General features: G+C 28.8%; 2 protein-coding genes across 2 annotated transcripts; both read left to right on the top strand.

Moving 5' to 3' along the window:
* Positions 1–841: 841 nt before the first annotated feature.
* LOC101506685 (uridine kinase-like protein 5) lies at positions 842–5,321 on the top strand. Its single transcript, XM_004489557.4, has 14 exons — positions 842–1,108; positions 1,215–1,306; positions 1,507–1,576; positions 1,697–1,812; positions 1,944–2,040; positions 2,192–2,271; positions 2,398–2,592; positions 2,699–2,782; positions 3,041–3,101; positions 3,844–3,904; positions 4,360–4,453; positions 4,696–4,768; positions 4,884–4,966; positions 5,067–5,321. The coding sequence occupies exons 1-14, from the start codon at positions 991–993 to the stop codon at positions 5,211–5,213; spliced, it is 1,371 nt and encodes a 456-aa protein (XP_004489614.1). The 5' UTR covers positions 842–990; the 3' UTR covers positions 5,214–5,321.
* Positions 5,322–11,248: 5,927 nt separating this feature from the next.
* Positions 11,249–14,628, top strand: LOC101513652 (GDSL esterase/lipase LTL1-like). The gene is made up of 5 exons (XM_004489488.4): positions 11,249–11,662; positions 12,189–12,316; positions 12,632–12,874; positions 13,759–14,011; positions 14,109–14,628. Exons 1-5 carry the CDS (start codon positions 11,419–11,421, stop codon positions 14,339–14,341), a joined length of 1,101 nt encoding a protein of 366 aa, XP_004489545.1. The 5' UTR covers positions 11,249–11,418; the 3' UTR covers positions 14,342–14,628.
* The last annotated feature ends 6,629 nt before the right edge of the window (positions 14,629–21,257 follow it).

Raw genomic sequence — 21,257 nt, 5'->3', positions numbered from 1 at the left:
ATGTAGTCACTGATTTAAAGCGATACTTCACATTTTTCCTTTTTAAATTTTTCTCCGTAATTTAATATGTTTTTAGCATTTGATAGGATAAATTCATATACTTTAAAATTAAATTTAAGAGTGTGATTTCACATTTATTTTTTAGGCTTATAGTTAGGTATTTAATCGTTTATGTTTATTTTAAGTTTTATTTTAATCCCTTTATATGAATTAAAAGTTTTTTCTTTGTTTCAAATATTTTTAAATGTTACATCAAGTTAGTCATATCCATCGAGTGAGTAACACATGGAGATTTATTATAAAATGAGTAAAATGAAAAGATTTCTAAATAATCTTTATATTTATTGATAGAACAAAAGATTACAAATGAGAGTTTATATAAGGTTAATAACTTCTAACATCTCTTAACAAGTTCAATTAATTATAACAAATATAAAACCAACTTAACTAACTAATGAATGATAAAGATAAAATATTATCAAAAATAACTATTTATCTAATAAGATTTAATTAGATATTCAATTTATTATATTTATCTTATATTTCATTTTATATTTTTCTAAGAAGATTTAATTAGATATTCGATTTATTATATTTATTTATAAAAAGTTAGCTTAGTGGTGCATGGTAGCAACTAATCCATTATCCATTAATGTAGCATCAAATCCAATTTGTATCCATCGTTATGTAACACTTGGACATACATAACTAATCAAATCCGCATCTATTGGTCAAAACAAATTGGATCATATATTAGTTATCTATGTTTTAATAATAATTTCTATAAATAGAAACTAATAACCAACAACACAAAATATTGTATTAATTAATTAATTAGATCAAACAAAATAATACTCTATTAGTAGTTACTAATTTCCCAAACACTAGCAGAGAAAAAAGGTGTCTAATGCTTGATTTGATCTCAATCATAGATGAATATGAATGTGTATGTTACAATAAAATCATAGATATATAGATAATCATATAGAGATGAACAATTCTGAAAAAGAGAATTCATTGGCACTGAATGTCAATATTAAGAACAAGATTTCTGTCCAATCTAATGGATCTAAAGCTCCACCATCTCCTAAGCAACCTTTCTTCATTGGTAACAAATAATGTTTTTTTTTTTTTTTGTTAAAGATTATATTTATTATTATTATTTTTTAAATAATACACAAAATTTTTGTTTGAAAAAAAATCAAAATTTTCAGGTGTTGCTGGTGGAACTGCATCTGGAAAAACAACCGTGTGTAACAGAATAAATAGTCAGTTTCGTGATCAACGTATTGTTATCATTAATCAAGTAATTAATTCTTCATAATGTGTACCCTTTGATTTACTTATTTATTTTGGATAAACTAATGTGTAGATTGCGCTTATTTTTATTGTCTATGTGAAATGTTTTCAATGGTATTATTATATTTTCTTTTTCCAAATTTATTTCAATGTAGAAAAATTGATTCTTGAATTTTTACTTATATTTATTTACACATAATTTTGTAGGACTCATTTTACCACTCATTGAGTGACAAAATATTACAAAAAGTTAATGATTACAACTTTGATCATCCTGGTAAGTACATTGCTTCAATTTAATGTAGCAGATGAAAGCCAAAATTTGATGCATAATTAGTTTGAAAAATATAATCTATTAGATAACAAGAATAATTGCTACTCCTTGTTTAATTTTCAGATGCATTTGATACAGAGCTTATGCTTTCAAGTGTGGAGAAATTAAAACATGGACAAGTTGTTACCTTACCAAATTATGATATCAATAGCCATAAGAGAATTGAACCTCCACGCCAGGTATTAATATGATTTTCTAAAATTATAAATATTTGTGTATTAAAAGTAACCTCACTTAATTGTGATGCATCATTATAATATAAAGTTTGGTTATTGATTTGAATGCAATATGTTGACATAATCTATTATAGGTTCACCCTGCAGATATCATAATTTTAGAAGGAATACTAATTCTTCATGATTCTCGTGTCCGAGATCTTTTGAACATGAAGATCTTTGTTGATGAAGGTTGGTTAATTAATCATGAGATTAAAATGTTTACATTGTTGAACATATTATTTTGAAATGATGCATCATTGTTGTGAAATGTCTTATAATGTTATTGTTTTCTTCATTTTAATATATGGTTAAAAACATTACTATGGTTTAAGCAATGCAGATTCTGATGTGTGCCTTTCACGAAGGATTGAACGTCTTGCCATTGAACGTGGAAGGAACATTCAAAATGTTCTAGACCAAGTTAGTGAACTTTATTTTTCTTCTATGCAATATTGTGTTCGGTAATTGTGCTTGTGTGAATGCTTAATAACATATAACTAAAAATTGTTGAGATTGTTCTATAACTAATTTTTGAAAAATGTGCAGTATTCCAGATTTGTAAAGCCTGGTTTTGAAGATTTTGTACTTCCTACAAAAAAATATGCTGATATTATCATCCCTGGTGGAGGAGATAATGATGTTGCCATTGACTTGATTGTTCAAAATATTCGTACAAAGTTTGGCCAACATGATCTTTGTAAAATATATCCAAATATTTTTGTCATTTTTTCAACATTTCAGGTAACAAATTTCTCACAGTCTTATTTTGTTTTGTACAGAAAAAATAATATTGATAAAAAGCTTATGATAATGTTATATGAATCTAAATTGTTATCTTTGTATTCAGATAAAGGGAATGCATACACTAATCCGTGATGTCAGAACAACAAAGCATGATTTTGTTTTTTATTCGGACCGTCTTATTAGACTGGTAAACAAGTTTTGTGTAAATAGAAGTTATTAAGCACGTAGATTTCAGATTGTATGCTTGTTCGGTGTTCGATCCTGTTGTCTGACATCGAAATGACATTGACATATATGATTATATTCGATCACTTATGTTTTCTTAAATTATTACAAGTATCTATAGTCAGTGTCGAGTCTCTTTTTTGTGTCGTGGAATAGAAGTAATAATGCTGAAACATGTTAATAAATTTTGGAGGATGATGATTTTTGAATTGAATTTTAGGTTGTTGAACATGGACTTGGTCACCTTCCTTTTACAGAAAAACAAGTCACAACACCAACAGGTAGTTATTTTTTTTATCAATCATGTGGACTTAACAAGTCCATTGTTTCTAGTTATTGTCCACTTTATATGTTATGTGGGTTTTTATAGTTTAATCTTTAAAAGATACATTCATGAGTTTAGAAGAATTAATATTTAGAAACTATCTTTAGTCTCAATTTTTAAATAATGTTTAACTTTTAAGTGTATTAGTACAAAATAATATTTAAACATAAAAGATTCTTATTCCAAAAGTTACATTTAGCTAATCATCAACTATGATACAATATGCATTCCATCAATTTATCTTGTTGAGATATCTCGAATCATGTTAATGGTCCGACCCGATATTTTCAAGCTCAAAATATTAAGGATAAAAATGGAAGGTTTGTTGAAAAAGTGAAGAGCTTGAACCGATAGGATTTCTCGTTAAATGACCAAAATATAAATCCATTGCCACAAGAAATACAATACTCTTCAAATGTCACTGGACATATATGTCACATTGACCGATCCATGTAAATCTTTGTGTGTTGTTCTTCTTCTCATTCTTTTGATCTTTTGCAAGATTTATTTTTGTTTTATGCCGAAGTCAATAGAAAATATTCTGATCTTTTACCAAAACAATGTAAAAGAATAAATTTTTTCATATAGGTTTAAATTGTGAACTTATTTTCACCTATTATGTATATTAGTTACATATAAAACTTAATATTTCCAACAATAAGGATAATGAATTCATATGTTTTGTCTTGTTGATGCAGGATCTGTATACTCTGGTGTAGTTTTCTGTAGCAGGCTATGTGGAGTATCAATTATTAGAAGGTACTTAATTTTAAGTGCTTGATCCTTTTTGGATTAAAAGATGCGATGTATATTTCTATTGAAGATACTTTAAATTTGAATTTGTTATTCAATTTTATTATTAACTTAACCATACAAAGCTGACTTGTAAGGTAAAAAGTGTCTCCGATTTATAACAATGATTTCAAATCATATCTCATTAAATGTGACACTCTCAATATTTAATTATTTATTGAGTAGGACATATTGGGATCGACATGTCAATGTTTGATGTTTGTGTCTCTGTCGATTCTAATGAACTTTTCTTAGCTACAATGCTAAGTATCAGAAATACATAGAGCAAATATTGTCCAATGAGTAAAAAAAATTGGACTCCATAATTTTCCCCTAAAACTTTTTAGGTGGTTGAAGCATATAAAACATGTTTATTAACATTTTTTATTTGAATTAATCTTCCATCCATCTTGTAACATCAGTGGAGAAAGCATGGAAAATGCATTGAGAGCATGTTGTAAAGGAATCAAAATTGGTAAAATCCTTATTCATGGACATGGTACAAATGGCAGACAGGTTTGTTGAATGCCAATACATTGTATCATTCTTGCATTTTCTTATTCACACTACACTCCACATGTTTAGAATCACGACGAGTTTGACAAAATCAGTATAGTACTATGATTTTGTTGAAACTTTTAACTGTAGTTCTGCCAAAATCACAATGATATAATGAAATTCTGTCAAACTCAATGTCAATCCAAACATACACTTAATCGCAAGTGATTAACTCATAATCTCACATTGTGATGATGCAGTTAATCTATGAGAAGCTACCATCTGATATTGCAAGTCGACATGTGCTGCTACTTGATCCTGTTCTTGCCACAGGTTTAACAAATTATATTACATAACTCTCTATTCTCTCATATTAATAATATACACTATCTTACACCTTTGGTTCACAAGTTCTCTTGCATTATCTAATAGTTATATTAATTATCAGGAAATTCTGCAGTGAAAGCTATCTCTCTACTACTCAAAAAGGGTGTATCAGAAGCCAACATCATTTTTCTAAACTTAATAGCAGTGAGTCACTATGACTTATGCTTGTGCATTTTAGATTCAATGAACTATATTATATAATTCATATTACTAGCAAAATAAATTAAATTGCATGATGTTGCAGGCACCACAAGGAATAAATGCAGTTTGTGAAAGATTTCCAATGCTAAAACTTGTTACATCTGAGATTGATGCATCACTAAACGAGGATTCTCGTGTCATCCCCGGATTGGGGGAGTTTGGCGATCGTTACTTTGCCACTGATGATTAGATCAATAGAAAAATTTGAAATTGTGGCAGACAAAAATAGACAAAATTCATCTCTAATCTTATTGTTACGTGTTAGATGCTAAGTTAAAAGATTAATTTTATTTTTTTAGTCTCTAATTTTTCTGCGATTTCAAGTTAAGCAATAATTCAATAGATGAACGATAGAGCAATGACTTATCAACCATGATTATTTTTTCCAACAAAATTTTTAGTTTCGTGATTGAACTATCATTTGTAAAACCAACATAACTTACTTGATTGAGCAAGTACCTTGTAGAATTGTATTTAACTAAATAAATCAGGCTATTAACCATAAAAAAATATTTTAGATTTATCAATTGACCTTGAGTTTGAGATAGGAGTTAGCATAATAATAATGATGGATTGTCAACGAAAAGATGTATGTGTATTTATTTACACCTAAAAGTCTTTTAAGTTGTTAATCGAGAACAATAAGCAGTTGGATTTAGGATTAGTCAAAGTAATCAACAATCGAGGTCATAGGGAGTGAATGGAGAGACCATCAAAGATAACCAAGAGTTGAGTCTTTCTTAGTCATATCAAGTCATATGTGATAGTCATACATCAAATATAATTCCAATATAGCATTGACCGATAATTCAATATTCAAAAATTGTTTTGTTGAAATATTTGAGTTAAACAAAGTAAGAGATGTAAATATTTTTCAAATTAATATTTGATCGGAAGGGGGGTTTGAATTGTGATTCCCCTTTTTGAAATTAATTTATGTTTTTAAATTTAGTTAAACTCAAGATTAATCTTGGTTTCAAATACAACAAAAGTAGATCGTTCTTGGTTAGTGAAATCAAAAGAAAATTTTCCTATGTGATCTATGTTTAGTGAGTAATATATTTTGATTCACTCAAAGTGGGCTAAGTCCAGTCCTCACAATTTGTGAGTTTTTTTTACTAAAGTGCTCAAACAAAAATGTTCTTGCTTTTTACACCAACTTTCGAGATCAATCTTGGTCAGTTATAATATTTCACCTCTCAATCTTGAAAGGCTTTCCAACAGTTACCTTTCAGTCTAGAAATGGTTTTTTACAAGTCACCTTTAAATCACAAAAGGGTTTTTACAATATACTCAAACTATCTTTTGTACTATAGTTTTGAGTTTCAAATAAAATAATAAAGAAGATTGATGGATCAAACACATGTTTGAGTTTTGATTCTCAACATATAGATCATTAAATCTAGTGAAACAAAACTGGAGTTTTTGCTTAATTGAAGAGCTTAGATTTCTCAAGAATGATTGTTTAAGTGATTGATTGCACTTTAAAATCTTTCTATTTCCTTGACCTTGAGATTCCTTTTATAGGTTTGATGAAGGCTTGTGACAACTCATGTAGTCGTTGGGAATCCAGCTGTTAAGGATGACAATTGGTAGGGTTTGGGTAGGGTACTACCCGTCCCCATACCCGCAATTAAAAAAAATACTCATACCCGTGCTCGTACCCTATTGGATATCAATTTTAATACCCGTACCCTTACCCTTTATGCCTTTATGTACCTAAGTACTCATACCCATTACTCACGCTTTAACTAAAATAGATCGATAAACAAATGATATTGTTGTGATTAAATTTAAAAATTATTCAAATATTTTAAATTCAATCATAAAGTATTATAAACCAAAATATTTTATAACTCAAAACATTTCAAATGAACACTCGTTGCAATACACATTCAAATATCTATAATAATATTTTATGAAGTTGCAAGTCATACGACAATATTATTCGAGATCTGTAAAAATAATTGATAGGAAGTTGCAAGTATAATCATAAAGTCACGATTAATACGACATAACTTTGAGTTATAAAATCACAATTATTTACATATTCATCATAATCAAATTCTTAAAAAGTTTGCAAACGTTTATCTTTCAATTATAAATGTTGTAGTGGTCCAATGATATTAATAGATGTTAAAATATAAAAGAAAACAATTAATTAAACTAAACACTAATATAATAAATAAATAAATAATATATTTATATAAGTGCGGGTGCGAGGCGGAGTAAGTACTAAATTACTTGTACCTGCACCCATACCCGCTTAATTTTGCAGGTAATTATCCGTCATCGTGCCCATACCCATTATGTGGATTTTTACCTTACCTATTGTGGGTTTTTTTTACGGGTACCCATTGGATCTGGGTCTAATTGTCATCCCTACCAGTTGTCCACTTTTAATATAACGAGAATGTTTTTTCTTTATAACTAGAACAATCTTCATTTTTGTTTTAAGTAAGTGCTGGACTGAGAACTTATGACAGCTATTTGATGTCATGCTTTTTCTGCTTTGTACGCATGTTGCTCAGAGATGTAGTATCAATGTCTTGTCATTTCTATCTTAGTTGTACTTGTTACTTTAGCCATTAAACTAGAGATTGACCTTGATGTTTGTTCTTGATGCTTTGTTTTGCCTTTGTTGATCTTTTTGGATTGAATTTGTCAGAAATGATCTTGTGTACACAAGTGTGGTACTTTCGTAAACCAGAACAATCTTGTTTAAGGAAAGTTTTGTTCTTTCGCGCACTAGAATGTTTTTTACTTGAATAGACTGAAAGATGTGAAAAATTAGAACGATTTTCGTTTTTCCAGACTTCTATTTTTAATAACTAAAATTATTTTACTTTTTCATAATGATCTTGCTTTTTTAAAATGATCTTTTTTTCAAAATGATCTTGTGTTGTTATGTTTAATATTTATCTTCAATTAGTACACTCAAAAACACATTGTTAAATAGCAACACACTTTTAGAATCATAATTAGAAGATTAATTAACTTTGTTTGATTATGATCAAAATATTAATTTGATATTTTGTCTCAACAACCACAGTCATAAATAATATAGGAGTTAGATTATAATGTTCACTCTATAAGTATCTATTATAATGATCATTTTAGACACAAGTATCTATTATAATGATCATTTTAGACACATTTCAATTAATCAAAATTTTATTTTACTCGCAATTTATTTACATTTTATTTTTACTTATGTTTTAATTAGATTTGTATTTATAAAAAAATTTCATCGTTTGACTTAACACAACTTTAGAGTAGGTATAAAATCTATGACTAAAGAACGTCATTTGTTGCTATATTTGCATGAAGTAAATGGAACTATTGTTGAGAGCTTAATTTTAGCTGATCCACCCACCTGACTTTCTAATTCGAAAAAAGTCCTTTATAGAAGTACTTTCCATGTGTAGATGGATCCTATTGTCTACCTGCTTCTAATATATTACAAAAAATTAAAATCCGATCAAAATAGTAAACATGTGGGGTTTGATCAACATCCACTTATTATTATTTCCAATATTTTCTTAGAAGATATATATATATATATCATCAATTAAGTTCGACTTAAGGAAAACGCAAGTGAAGCCACTCTCTTTGAATCTTAAATATTTTATATTTTAAATTTATATTTTTATTTAATTAATATTATTAATTTTCAGTATTAACTTTTTTTAGTATTTATAATATAAATTTTATTTTCTAATTTTAGTTAATTAATTCGATAACAAATTACTCAATAATGTATTCAATATTTATGTTAAGGTTTTTAATACTGTATCCATACAAAATTGTTTAAATTGTAAATAATTAGGGTTAAAAGACTCTAATCTTATTTTTGTTAATTTTTGAAGAGTCTCATTTTAAATTTTATTTAATTCTCAAGATTTATTGGATGCACTCAACCATCAATTTAAAGTTGTTTTATATTGAAAAAATCATTCATAACCCACTCAGACAACAAACGGTTGTACAACTAATTCATCCTACCAATTAGGCAAGGTGGACTCGTGTTTTCAACCTAGTTGTCTAAAACTTTTTGCTTTATAACTCTACTTTTTCTTCTCTGAAAAGATGTGAAGATTATTTCGACTTATTTTTTTAGTTTGAAATCATCCTTCTTTCTATGTAGTTTTTTTATTTTATATAATTTAATTTAAATAAATGATTTTTATATATATTTTTTTATTATTTTGTCATTGTTTTAATAACGACCGTATTTGTTCATCATTTTGGTGTGGTGTTTTTAGTTTAGCCATCTTATTATGATGTTTATTTCATTCATATTGAAAATTAATTTTAAATCGAGACTTACATATTCAATCAATGACTTTAGTGTGGCAAAGATCCAAAAATATAAATATTATAATTTTTTAATTTAATTAAATTTGTAGATACTTTATCTTTTTATGCTATTAACATGAATGCTGCAAATTTATTTGTAAATTTATCCTTTTTATTTTTGGCGAATTTATATCATTCCTAATTGGTATATTCTTTTAATTTAAATGAATGAATATCGTTATTTTAAAAAGAAAAAACCCGATTGCACATCTACATTTTAAATTTTTATTAAAAAGATATATATATATATATATATATATATATATATATATATAATAGAAAATTGTTGATTCTACTAGTTTACACTTTTAATATATATCCCCTAATCCCGTTTTAAATTTCTTCTTCATGTAACATCTTCCATAAAAATAAATTTATTCTTTAGAAAATAAAATTTAAATTGATTGAGATACAATTTAAAATTAATATAATTAAATATAATATATTTTTAATGATTATATAAAAATGTAAGGAGTTTATTGAAAGAAAAAAAAATTAAAAAGTAAGGAGAACGTACGACAAACCAGGACCATATATTGAGGTTCATAATTGTGTAATTGATTACATGCACATTTATTAATATAACCATAGGGTAATCAATTATGATATAGAGTTTGAACAACAAGTGTAAAAATGGAACCAGAAAAAATATAACTTTTGCATATCGTTTTTTGTCTCCTTCACCAAACATTCATAATAATTTTCACAAATAATTTTTGTACCAAATAGTACCATGTTTTATTCAACAAAATTTGAAATTATAGCTTGCTATTTTCTTTTGGGTTCGTATATTAAATTTCTTCATGACGACCACTGAAATTATTTAACTTTATTAATGTAGTGTTGTGTAGCAATGTTCATGACATTTTGCATGCTGTTACTTCCAGCTTATTAGAAAGTGATTTGAATGTATATTATGCTATAGGTTGTATTCAGTTTATTTTGAAGAATGAATTTGTTTTCTAAAAGAAATTATTCAAGCCAATTTTCATTTTTGATTTGGATGAATTACACTTTTTATTTTTATTTTTTCGAGAAAACTTATCCATCAATAAATTATTATACCTAATAAACTAGCTAGGATAACAACCGCTTAACTATATGCTGCATATAATTTTCCTAAGGTATAAATTAATTTGGCTAAGTAAAATTAAATGATATAAAAAGCAGTTACAACTTACTTAAAGTACATGAAAGACATAATGATCTCCAACTGTAGTTGAATCATATTAATGAATCCAACCAATCACATTTAAACTTTTGTAAAAATGCCACCATTTACAGAAATACAACATAAGAAAACCTTACATTATTAAAGACCACCTTAAAGCACCTCCTATGCTAGTAGAAATCACAATAAAACTATGACTAGGAAAAAAAAAAGGTTCATTTTTTTTTACTTAAAAAATCTATAGTGGTTTATTCAAGTATAAATTGTATTGACAAAAAAAAAAAAATACAACTCATATTCCCTAAACAAATAAAAATGAATTTACGAATAAATCTACGACACTCAAGTTAATAGCATAAATGTGACAAAATCTATAAAAATGATAAAAATTTATGAAATCGAAATTCTCATGTCTTTAGATATGTAAGGTTGACGATGCCAAAAAGTCATTAATTGAATCAAATCTAATTTATCAATCTGAACTAAATAAACATTACAATAAGACGATAAATTAAAACAATAACACACCAAAATGAAGAATATAACAATGATGCAAAAAAAAAAAATGAAATATATATATATATAGTAATCACTTCACTTATTTAAATAAATAAATAAATAAATAAAAAGATTTAGAAGAATCCTTTGAAATAAAAAAAGCCACTATAAATCACCTCTCAAAAAGAAGTAGGAACAAGACAGGTAGGTTATTATAACACTAAGAGGGAGCCGGACATCTCACAACTATATAAAGTCTTGAATCATATGTATTCTTTCCACATCCACACACACATAAAAAAAAACCTATAGTCCTCAATTTCTTTTAACATACCAATATATACATCTAAATTAGGGCTAATTTTCAATGGCATATTATTCTTTGTCAAGTTTTGTACCTTTGATAATTTTTAGTATAGTTTTTATTGTTGGAGGAGTGGAAGCTAAGTCAAGAGCTTTCTTTGTATTTGGTGATTCACTTGTTGACAGTGGAAATAACAATTACTTGGCTACAACTGCACGTGCTGATGCTCCACCTTATGGCATTGATTATCCAACTCATGCACCAACTGGAAGATTTTCTAATGGATACAATATTCCTGATCTTATTAGTAAGCTTAATTTCATATCTTTATAATTGACACAATTTGATTAATCATCCTTCTTGATTCAACATTCATTTTTGTTTTGTTAACTACAAAATTCGTGACAATGTTTTTAAAAATTGAACTAGAGATCAAATAATGAAACTTTTAAATTATAGTTCAAACGGTTCAACTAAATGATAAATATAAAAAATAAATAAAAATAAAAACGACGGATTCTACCAATATAATTTAGCTAGTTCATTTCGGAACAATTATATTGTGTACATTTGAGATCAAACTAACCATCAGATTGACTGATTTTCAGTTCAACTGGTTGGTAATGATTGAGTCCAATTTAACCTAGCTAGTTCATTTCGGCTCAACTATGTTGTGTACAATTGAGAACAAATCAACCAACAAACTGATTAGTTTTAAGTTCAACTGATTGAATCAATCAATTTGATCCAATTTTTTAAATACTAATGTACATTTGAACCCTTTTTGTATAATCAAACGAACATTAACACATTCTTTTTGTCGCATTTTTTAGGTCAACAACTTGGAGCAGAGTCAACATTACCATACTTAAGCCCTGAATTAAGAGGGGAAAGACTTTTAGTTGGAGCCAATTTTGCTTCAGCTGGAATTGGAATACTCAATGACACCGGAGTTCAATTTGTAAAATTTATTCTTAACTTTTCTAATTACATTATCCAATGACACAAATAATCCTTAATGTCAACAATTTTTTTTTAAAACAATCAGAAAACGAAAAAATTATTATTTGTTAAACTAACACTAATAATAATTTTATAATCATTTTAAGTAAATTTAAATTCAATATTTTAAAGTTATAAAGTCACACTCTTACCACTAAACTGACACATAATTTGAAAAAAATTCACTACAATATAAAAATTTAATTATTTTTAAGACATTACATGTATGCACATTGAAATGACTAATTATATAAATGGAAATTTTGTATTGTAGATTAATGTGATCAGAATGTATAGACAATTGGAGTATTTTGAAGAGTACCAAAATAGATTAAGTGCTATAATTGGAGCTGCACAAGCTAAAAGTCGTGTGAATGAAGCACTTGTTCTCATAACTGTTGGTGGCAATGATTTTGTAAATAACTATTATTTGGTGCCTTATTCAGCAAGGTCTCGTCAATATCAATTACCTCAATATGTCAAATATCTTATCTCTGAGTACCAAAAACTTTTGCAGGTAATTAATAACACTAACATCCCATTTAAGAATAATTCTTAATTTGATTTGATCAGGAATAAATATTTATTAGGTATTACTAATCAAAAACATAAAAAAAAATCGTACATATTTACTCAGTAAAATTACAGTGGTAATTTGGAATTCAAAGTAAATTTAAATCAAATCACATTAACATTACGATATTGTTGAAGATTTAAAGTATAATTTTTTGTCAAAATGAATAAAAGAATATGATTATATGATTTTATTTTATTTTTATAAGATAGTTGTAGAAAACTTTTTTAACATATTATCTATTTTGGTTTTTTAGTTTTAAAAATAAGAATTTAAGAAATGTAAAACAGTTAAACAAATAGTTTCCAAAATAGTAATCAATCAATTTAAAGTCTTTTGTCTAGGTGCCTTTGAGGCTTCGACTATTGTTCCTAATAAATGATTGACCTTTCAAAGAGAACTTTTAGCTTTTAAAAAGTTTTAAAAGAAATTGAAAAATACCTTTTACAATTTTTTTTCATAATTCTAAAAAATAAAAATAGATAAATGCTAATTTTAAAAATTAGAATAGCTATATAGAAAAATATTTTAAAAATCAAATAATTGACTTCAATTATTTAAAATGAATCACTCGTGAAAACTCGGGTTAAAAAATTAGTCAGAACATCTCAGTCAAAAAATCCTTACCTTTAATTAGTATATTACTGAATTACTGGCAGAGTCGGTAGATCATTTATTAAATAACTAAATTATAAAATATTAAAATCTTTGTTATTTGAAAATCAAGAAAGGATAAGACAAAAAACAAAGAACCAAGCAATTTCAAATGTTTGACTCTACCATTGCTCTTTCTAAGAATTTCTTATTTATTTATATAAATGTTGCAGAAACTATATGATTTAGGAGCTAGGAGAGTTCTTGTAACAGGAACAGGACCGTTAGGTTGTGTTCCTTCAGAATTGGCACAACGTGGTAGAAATGGACAATGTTCTACTGAATTACAAAAAGCTGCATCATTGTTTAACCCTCAACTTGAAAGCATGTTACTAGCACTCAACAAGAAAATTGGAAGGGATGTTTTCATTGCTGCAAACACAGCCAAAATGCACAATAATTTTGTTAGTAACCCCTCACAATTTGGTAATTCTACAAACTTTCCTTTCACATCATACTTTTAAATTGCAATGACATGATAGGTTACTAACAATATTACTTCATGTTGTTGTGCTTTGAATAGGTTTCAAAACATCTAAAGTAGCTTGTTGTGGACAAGGACCCTACAATGGTCTAGGGCTATGCACAGCAGTTTCAAACTTGTGTTCAAATAGAGAATTATATGCATTTTGGGATGCATTTCATCCATCTGAAAAAGCAAACAGGCTTATTGTGCAAGAAATTATGTCTGGCTCTAAGGCATATATGAATCCAATGAATCTTAGCACTATATTAGCATTGGATGCTACCACATGAAAATAAAGTAACCAAATAAAACCAAGCACAAGTATTTTCATCAATCGTTGCTTTTTAGTTATTGTTGTAATTGTGCTTTATGTAGTACCATCTTTGTGATTGTGGAACAAAATCAATAAAAGAGACAAGCTTCCACTTATGTAGAATTACAAATGAAGGATTATATATTAATGATAAATTCATGTTAAACCACAAAAATGTTGTAACATTGTCTTTTTTTTCCCCTTTTGATGCACCCTTTGTGTTGAAATAATCAATTAAAAAAAAAGGTTTAGTTTTATGCTCCATTTTTGTGATTTTTTTAATATTTAACTTATTTGTTGAATTTAAAAACTTTTGTAATCACGCCATCATTGAATATAACTATTTGATCAAAATCACGTAAGTTGCATTTTGAGAATTTATATTTTGGATTTTATTTATTAAAATTAAAATCGAAACGTCTATAGTCTAATCTTATATCTTATCTTATGTATTCTTTTCTTTTCTTTTTCTCCAAAAAAAAAAAAAAAAAAAGAAGTAAGGAAAGGATATAAGTTGAAATATAAGAGTGCATTGATATCTAAAAACAAATATAAATCATATCTTTTGACAAAATTATTTGAAAGAAGGGATACATTTTTTAACAAGGCAACATTTGGATAAAAATGGTGGATGAAATCAAGAATCTCAAGCCAAAAGTGTACATTTATTTTAGAGGCAATCTCAAAAGGATACATTTTTTTATGAACATCTCAAAGTGTGAAAACAATAAAATTCGAACCATATATTAATTATATAAAAAGGCTTTAGGGTATTAATGAATTTTAGATGTGGGCTTAGATATTAAGAGTTGCACAACTCAAAAATACCATATTTGAGTTTGTTAACAATCAAAAGAGGAAGAAAGAGGAAGAAGAGAACTACCACTTTAGGATTTCATAACATATAATGAACCAAACTGAAGTTAATATGGTTACAATGAGTATATATATATAAAAGAATAGAATTGTCTAAAATACCCTTACTACTAATATATAATAATATTATCTAACATCTCCCCTCAAACTCACAATGCATTAACATGGACCATCGAGAGTTTGTCAACTAAAAAACGGAAATGTTTAATGGAATGCATCTTTGTAAACAAATCAGCAATCTGTATAGAAGAAGAAACAAACGGTAGAGTAATAGTTCCATGCTGAAGATGATGACGAGTAAAATGACAATCAATCTCAATGTGTTTGGTGTGTTCATGAAAGACCGAGTTGTGAACAATTTGAATAGCACTCTTGTTATCGTAGTGCATCGAAGTTGGCTCAGAAAGAGAGATACCCATATCAGACAAAAGCCAACGCAACCAAATTATTTCAGCGGTAGTGGATGCCATAGCACGATACTCAGCTTCTGTAGAGGAGCGAGAGACAATGTCTTGTTTCTTACTCTTCTAAAAAATAAGAGAGTCTCCAAGAAAGATACAAAACCATGTGGTGGATTTACGATCTGTGGTGTCACCAACCCAATCAACATCAGAATAAGCTTGTAACTCTAATGAGGATGATGATGGAAAGAGAAGACTTTGAAATTGATTTCCTCGAAGATAACGAAGAATCCGAATAACTGCTGCCCAATGTATTGTAGTGGGAGAGACAACAAACTGACTAACAACATAAGCAATGTCAGGTCTAGTAATCATAAGATACACTAAGCTACCAACCAAAGTACAATACAAAGTGGAATCTGGTAAAGGAACACCATCCGAATGAGCATATTTCACATTCAACTCAAGAGGAGTATCTGCTGCTCTAGTATCAGCTGCCCAATGTACTGTAGTGGGGGAGACAACAAACTGACTAACAACATAAGCAATGTCAGGTCTAGTAATCATAAGATACACTAAGCTACCAACCAAAGTACAATACAAAGTGGAATCTGGTAAAGGAACACCATCCGAGGGAGCATATTTCACATTCAACTCAAGAGGAGTATATGTTGCTCTAGTATCAGAAAGACGAGCCTGATCAAGAATGTTGACAATGTACTTGGATTGAGAAAGAAGGTAGCCTCTAGGAGAGTAGGCAACTTCAATCCCCAAGAAATAGCGAAGAGTTCCCAAGTCCTTCATCTCAAACTATTTGGCTAACTGCAATTTCAACTCATTGATTCCACTAACATCATCACCTGTAATAATCATATCATCAACATATAGAGAAAGTATAATGCGATCATAAGTGGTGGACCTTATAAACAATGCAGAATCATGTTCACTAGAGCGAAAACCAAGATAAGTGATCATAGAAGAGAATTTCTCAAACCAAGCTCGAGGAGCCTGTTTAAGACCATATAGAGCCTTTTTTAACATACATACTTCCCCTTGATTATGAGAAACTCCTTGCGGAGGGACCATATAGACTTTTTCATGAAGCTCACCATTTAAAAAAACATTTTTGACATCCATTTGAGAAATATGTCATTGATGAATAGGTGCAACAACAATAAGAGTACGAATAGTGGTCATCTTGGCTACATAAGCAAAAGTTTCTTCATAATTCATACCATATTGTTGAGAGAAACCCTTAGCAACAAGACGTGCTTTGTAGCGCTCAACTGACCCATCAGACTTAATTTTGATCTTGTATACCCAACGAGACCCAATAGCACGTTTTCCAGAAGGAATAGGTACTAATTCCCAAGTATTGGTTTTGTGCAATGCAGAAAGTTCTTCTGTCATAGCCTGCTGCCAAAGAGGATCAAGAACAACCTCTTTATATGAAGAGGGCTCACAAACTGTGAATAGAGGTTAAGAAAGAAACAAATGAAGTTGAGTAAGTGGAATAGACAAAATCAGGTAACTGAGTAGACTTACGTTGACGAGAGGGGTAACGAGGAGGATCAACAATCGCAGGAGGTGGTTGAACAACCGGGGGGGCAAGAGGGATGTCATCATGTGGAGGATTAGTATTTGTCCCGTAATTCTCAACATTACAATCACCAGAAGCATAATCATTAGGACCAAAGGATCAATATGGGTTAGTTCAGAACTCTTAGTAATCTGAGAATCAGAGGAAACAGAGTAAAAAGGAATGTGCTCAAGAAAAACAACATTACGAGATACATAAAGTTTTCTTGCATGAGGATCATAACAACGATAACCCTTTTGACCATCCCCATAACCAAGAAAAACACACATGGCTGAACGAGAAGACAACTTACTGCGCTCTACTTGAGGGCGAAGAACAAAACAAGTAGAACCAAAAACTTTCAAAGAATAGTAATCAGGGGTAGAAGCATATAATTTTTCAAAGGGAGACAAACCTGATATGATAGAGGATGGAATTCTATTAATAGCATGAACAGCAGTAAGAACTGCTTCTCCCCAAAACTCATGTTTGACAAGTTTACAACCATAACAATCTGAGATATCACAGGTTTGTAACTTTCCTAAGGCTCCAGTTGAAGCCAAATATTTTAATCTAGAAGCAGAAACATGTCCAAGGCGAGAATGCCATAGATAAAAACTAGAAGATAAGGAATTCAAGCGAAAACTAGATAATAAGTCAGCAGTAGTTGTGGAGGCTGTAGTATCTAGGAGTCGCAGGTCATCCAAAACATAAAGTCCCCATTGTTTATGACATGTCCCAATCAGCCTCTCGGAATGTGGATCCTGCACACAACAAGAAGTGGAAGAAAACATAACCGAATAACTGAGATCACATATTTGACTAACAGAAGCAAGACTCAAAGTAAGATTAGGAATATAATAAACATCAGAAAGAGACATGTTAGGTGTGGAGACAGAACCAACGCCTGCTAGTGGCATATGAGTGCCATCATCAGTCATAACCGACACATACGAGACAGGTTTCACAGACACAAAAGATTTATCATCGTATGTCATATGATGAGATGCTTCCGAATCAAGAATCCATATGGAAGGAGATATATCTGACATACCAGAGGAGTTCAAACCTTTAGAAGAGGTGGCAGACATGACATGTGATTGAGTGGCAAGAAGTTTTTTTGAAGTTGTTCTGCAATATCAAATATTTGGGAAGCAATCTTAGATGAGTATACATAACCAGAACTAGAGCCAATGGTAGAAGGAGCAGAAGCAACAACATTGGACGATGACCCCCTAAAATTCTTCTTATGTGTTCTCCCCAATTTCGGACAATGTGCTTGAAGAGAATCATCCTTAGCATCAGCCATAACAAATAATGACAGGAAAATATGACAAATACAATCACTGAGACAAAATAAATTAGGGATAATCTGGTGTTGTGCGAGCCCAATTTCTCCCCCTACAGATGTCATTTCACCGATACGACCGTTGAAAACGAATACCTGAATGTTGCGAACCTTCTGTCCAAAAATCAGCCAGATCCAACGGTTAATGAATTCGCAATCGATGTTTTTGTGAGTCTGATTTAACAAAATCGGGAATATGGTTACTCTTCTCTTTTCTCTTTTGGTGGTTGTCTTTCCTATCAAAATAGTCTCTCTCTTCTCTACGATAGATCCAAAAATCAATCAAATCTCCTTGATACCATGTTAACAATGAAAAGAGGAAGAAGAGAAACAACCACGTTTCATAACATATAATGAACCAAACTGAAGTTAATAGGGTTACAATGAGTATATATATAAAAGAATAGAATTGTCTAAAATACCCTTACTACTAATATATAATAGTATTATCTAACAGAGTTTTTATTTTTCCTAATTATTTTTAATTTTCTGCATTTTTTAAAATGAGTATATTTTGATACGAAATATATATTACCAAAGTGTATTTAGGAGGAGGAAAAAAAAATTCCTATCTTTCAACCATACTAAAAGATATGTAAAAATATTAATCATTTATTTAGTTAATTATGTTTTCTCTCTATCGATAGAAGAAACTTCTCTTAGATTATTGATCAAAGTTATATAATTTTGTCGGTATAACAAAATGAAATTGGTTTATTCATGTTGAGTTGTGAGAGGAGCCTAAGATTATGTGGGTAAACACTAACATATATATTTAATGTAGGATTTCTTACTCGCATTTAACACTCTCCAACCTCATCTTCAAATGTCAGTTCATTCATCCATTTGGAATTATCGATACAAAGAGTTGGTTGCTTATGTCAAACCATCGGCTCCGTTATCGATGCTGGGTTGCGAGGAAAGTTAAAGCACAAAGAAATCATCACATTTGGCTAACAATAAGCAGACAAGATTTAGATATCACATAACTATCTAAACCTTTAAGACATTGGATATATATATATATATATATATATATATATATATATGTCATTTCACTTATATGTTTCTAAACACTCACTTTTCATCAAATATAAGACTTCTTGCATTTAACACTCTTAAACCTCATCTTCAAATATGAGTCCATTCATCCATTTGAAATGATCAATACAAAGAGTCAGTTGCCTATGTCAAATCATCGGCTCTGTTATCGATGTTGGGTTGCAAAGAAAGTTAAAGCCCAAAGAAATCATCACATTGGGCTAACAATAAGCACACAAGATTAAGACATCACATGTCTATCTAAAATTTTAAGACATTTGATATATATGTCATTTCACTTATATATTTCTAAACATTCACTTTTCATCAAATAGAAGACTTCTTACTCACATTTGACACTCACTTAATACATAATATCGCCAACTTTAATTTACATCTAATATATGAACCAAACGAGTCGAAATATATCTCACGCAAGTTCAACTCACAAATTTTAACTCATTTAATTCATGAACAAATTTCAACAAATTCATTATCGAATAAATCATTAAAAAATTGAAGTTAATTCAACACCCTACAAATTCTATAAACGATAGTTTCTAATTAAATATATGCGTTGATCCTTTAAAATATAAAAATGTATCTATCTAATCATTCACATTATCAATACTCTAATATGATTCTTAAAATTAAAAAGTTTAATCAAATTGGTCTACCATTAGTATTTGTAAGGATTAAGATGAAATTAAGTTGGTAATATTTTCTTTTCTTTTTTGTAGACAAAATAGTAAATAATATTAGAAACTCACACACACAATTGTGAAGTCTCAGAATCGAACCCGAGACATGATGTTCAACCTAACAATTTTGTCATTTGTAAGTTGAACTAAGACTTAAAAATATTAAGTTGGTAATATTAATTAATAATAAATTGAAACTAATTAAATATCATAGATCCATTTGATAAAAGATATAGATAAAAAAAAATCATAAGACCTAACTCAACTAATAAATGTTATATTGTTAAATTCAACGTCATGTTCCGAGTTTAAAATTGTGTGGGGATTTTAAATAAGGTTTCATCTAAGAAAAAAAATTACAAAATTAGGGTATTCTTTTTCAATAACCCAATTTAAAAAATAAAATTACCAAACTATTCCCTTTTGAAAATTATATATCAAATACTATTTTTTTCCTTAGTTATAAGTCGCCTTTGCAAATGGAGACTTCCTTAAGAAAATTTAAGTTTAAAAATGCGACTTCCTTAAGAGAAATTTTTTTCTTTTAAATTTTTCAATTTTTTTAAATTAAATATATATATATATATATATATATATATATATATATATATATAAAATTCATTCATTAAAAACCATATCACAAATTTTACAAAAATTACGATAAAATTAATGTCGAAGGTGACCTCCAATACCTCATTGTTGAGACAATAAACTTAATGTCGAATGTGGCCTCCAATACCATATTATTGAGCGTTAACATTTAAATTGTCATATAGATTTTTGTATGTTAGATGTGGGTAGGACCTCTAGTGAAGCAAATATATAATGCATGTATAAGAAGAAATAAAATAATAAATATAAATTAATATTTTAATATTTTTATCGTTAATGCTCATGAGATTAATTTTTTTTATTGATATTCAATAGTATGATAATGAGGTGTATTG

The sequence above is a fragment of the Cicer arietinum genome, chromosome 2, assembly GCF_000331145.2.
Source record: "Cicer arietinum cultivar CDC Frontier isolate Library 1 chromosome 2, Cicar.CDCFrontier_v2.0, whole genome shotgun sequence".
Lineage (NCBI taxonomy): Eukaryota > Viridiplantae > Streptophyta > Magnoliopsida > Fabales > Fabaceae > Cicer > Cicer arietinum.
The sequence above is the reverse complement of the archived record's forward strand: the minus strand, read 5'-3'. Positions and strand labels throughout refer to the sequence as shown.

Coding starts and splice junctions, on each gene's coding strand:
- LOC101506685 (XM_004489557.4), top strand. CDS start 991: ATGAACAATTCTGAAAAAGAGAATTCATTGGCACTGAATGTCAATATT. Junction 2,593..2,698: donor TCATTTTTTCAACATTTCAG/GTAACAAATTTC, acceptor CTTTGTATTCAG/ATAAAGGGAATGCATACACT. Junction 4,769..4,883: donor TGATCCTGTTCTTGCCACAG/GTTTAACAAATT, acceptor ATTAATTATCAG/GAAATTCTGCAGTGAAAGCT.
- LOC101513652 (XM_004489488.4), top strand. CDS start 11,419: ATGGCATATTATTCTTTGTCAAGTTTTGTACCTTTGATAATTTTTAGT. Junction 11,663..12,188: donor CAATATTCCTGATCTTATTA/GTAAGCTTAATT, acceptor CGCATTTTTTAG/GTCAACAACTTGGAGCAGAG. Junction 12,317..12,631: donor ATGACACCGGAGTTCAATTT/GTAAAATTTATT, acceptor TTTGTATTGTAG/ATTAATGTGATCAGAATGTA.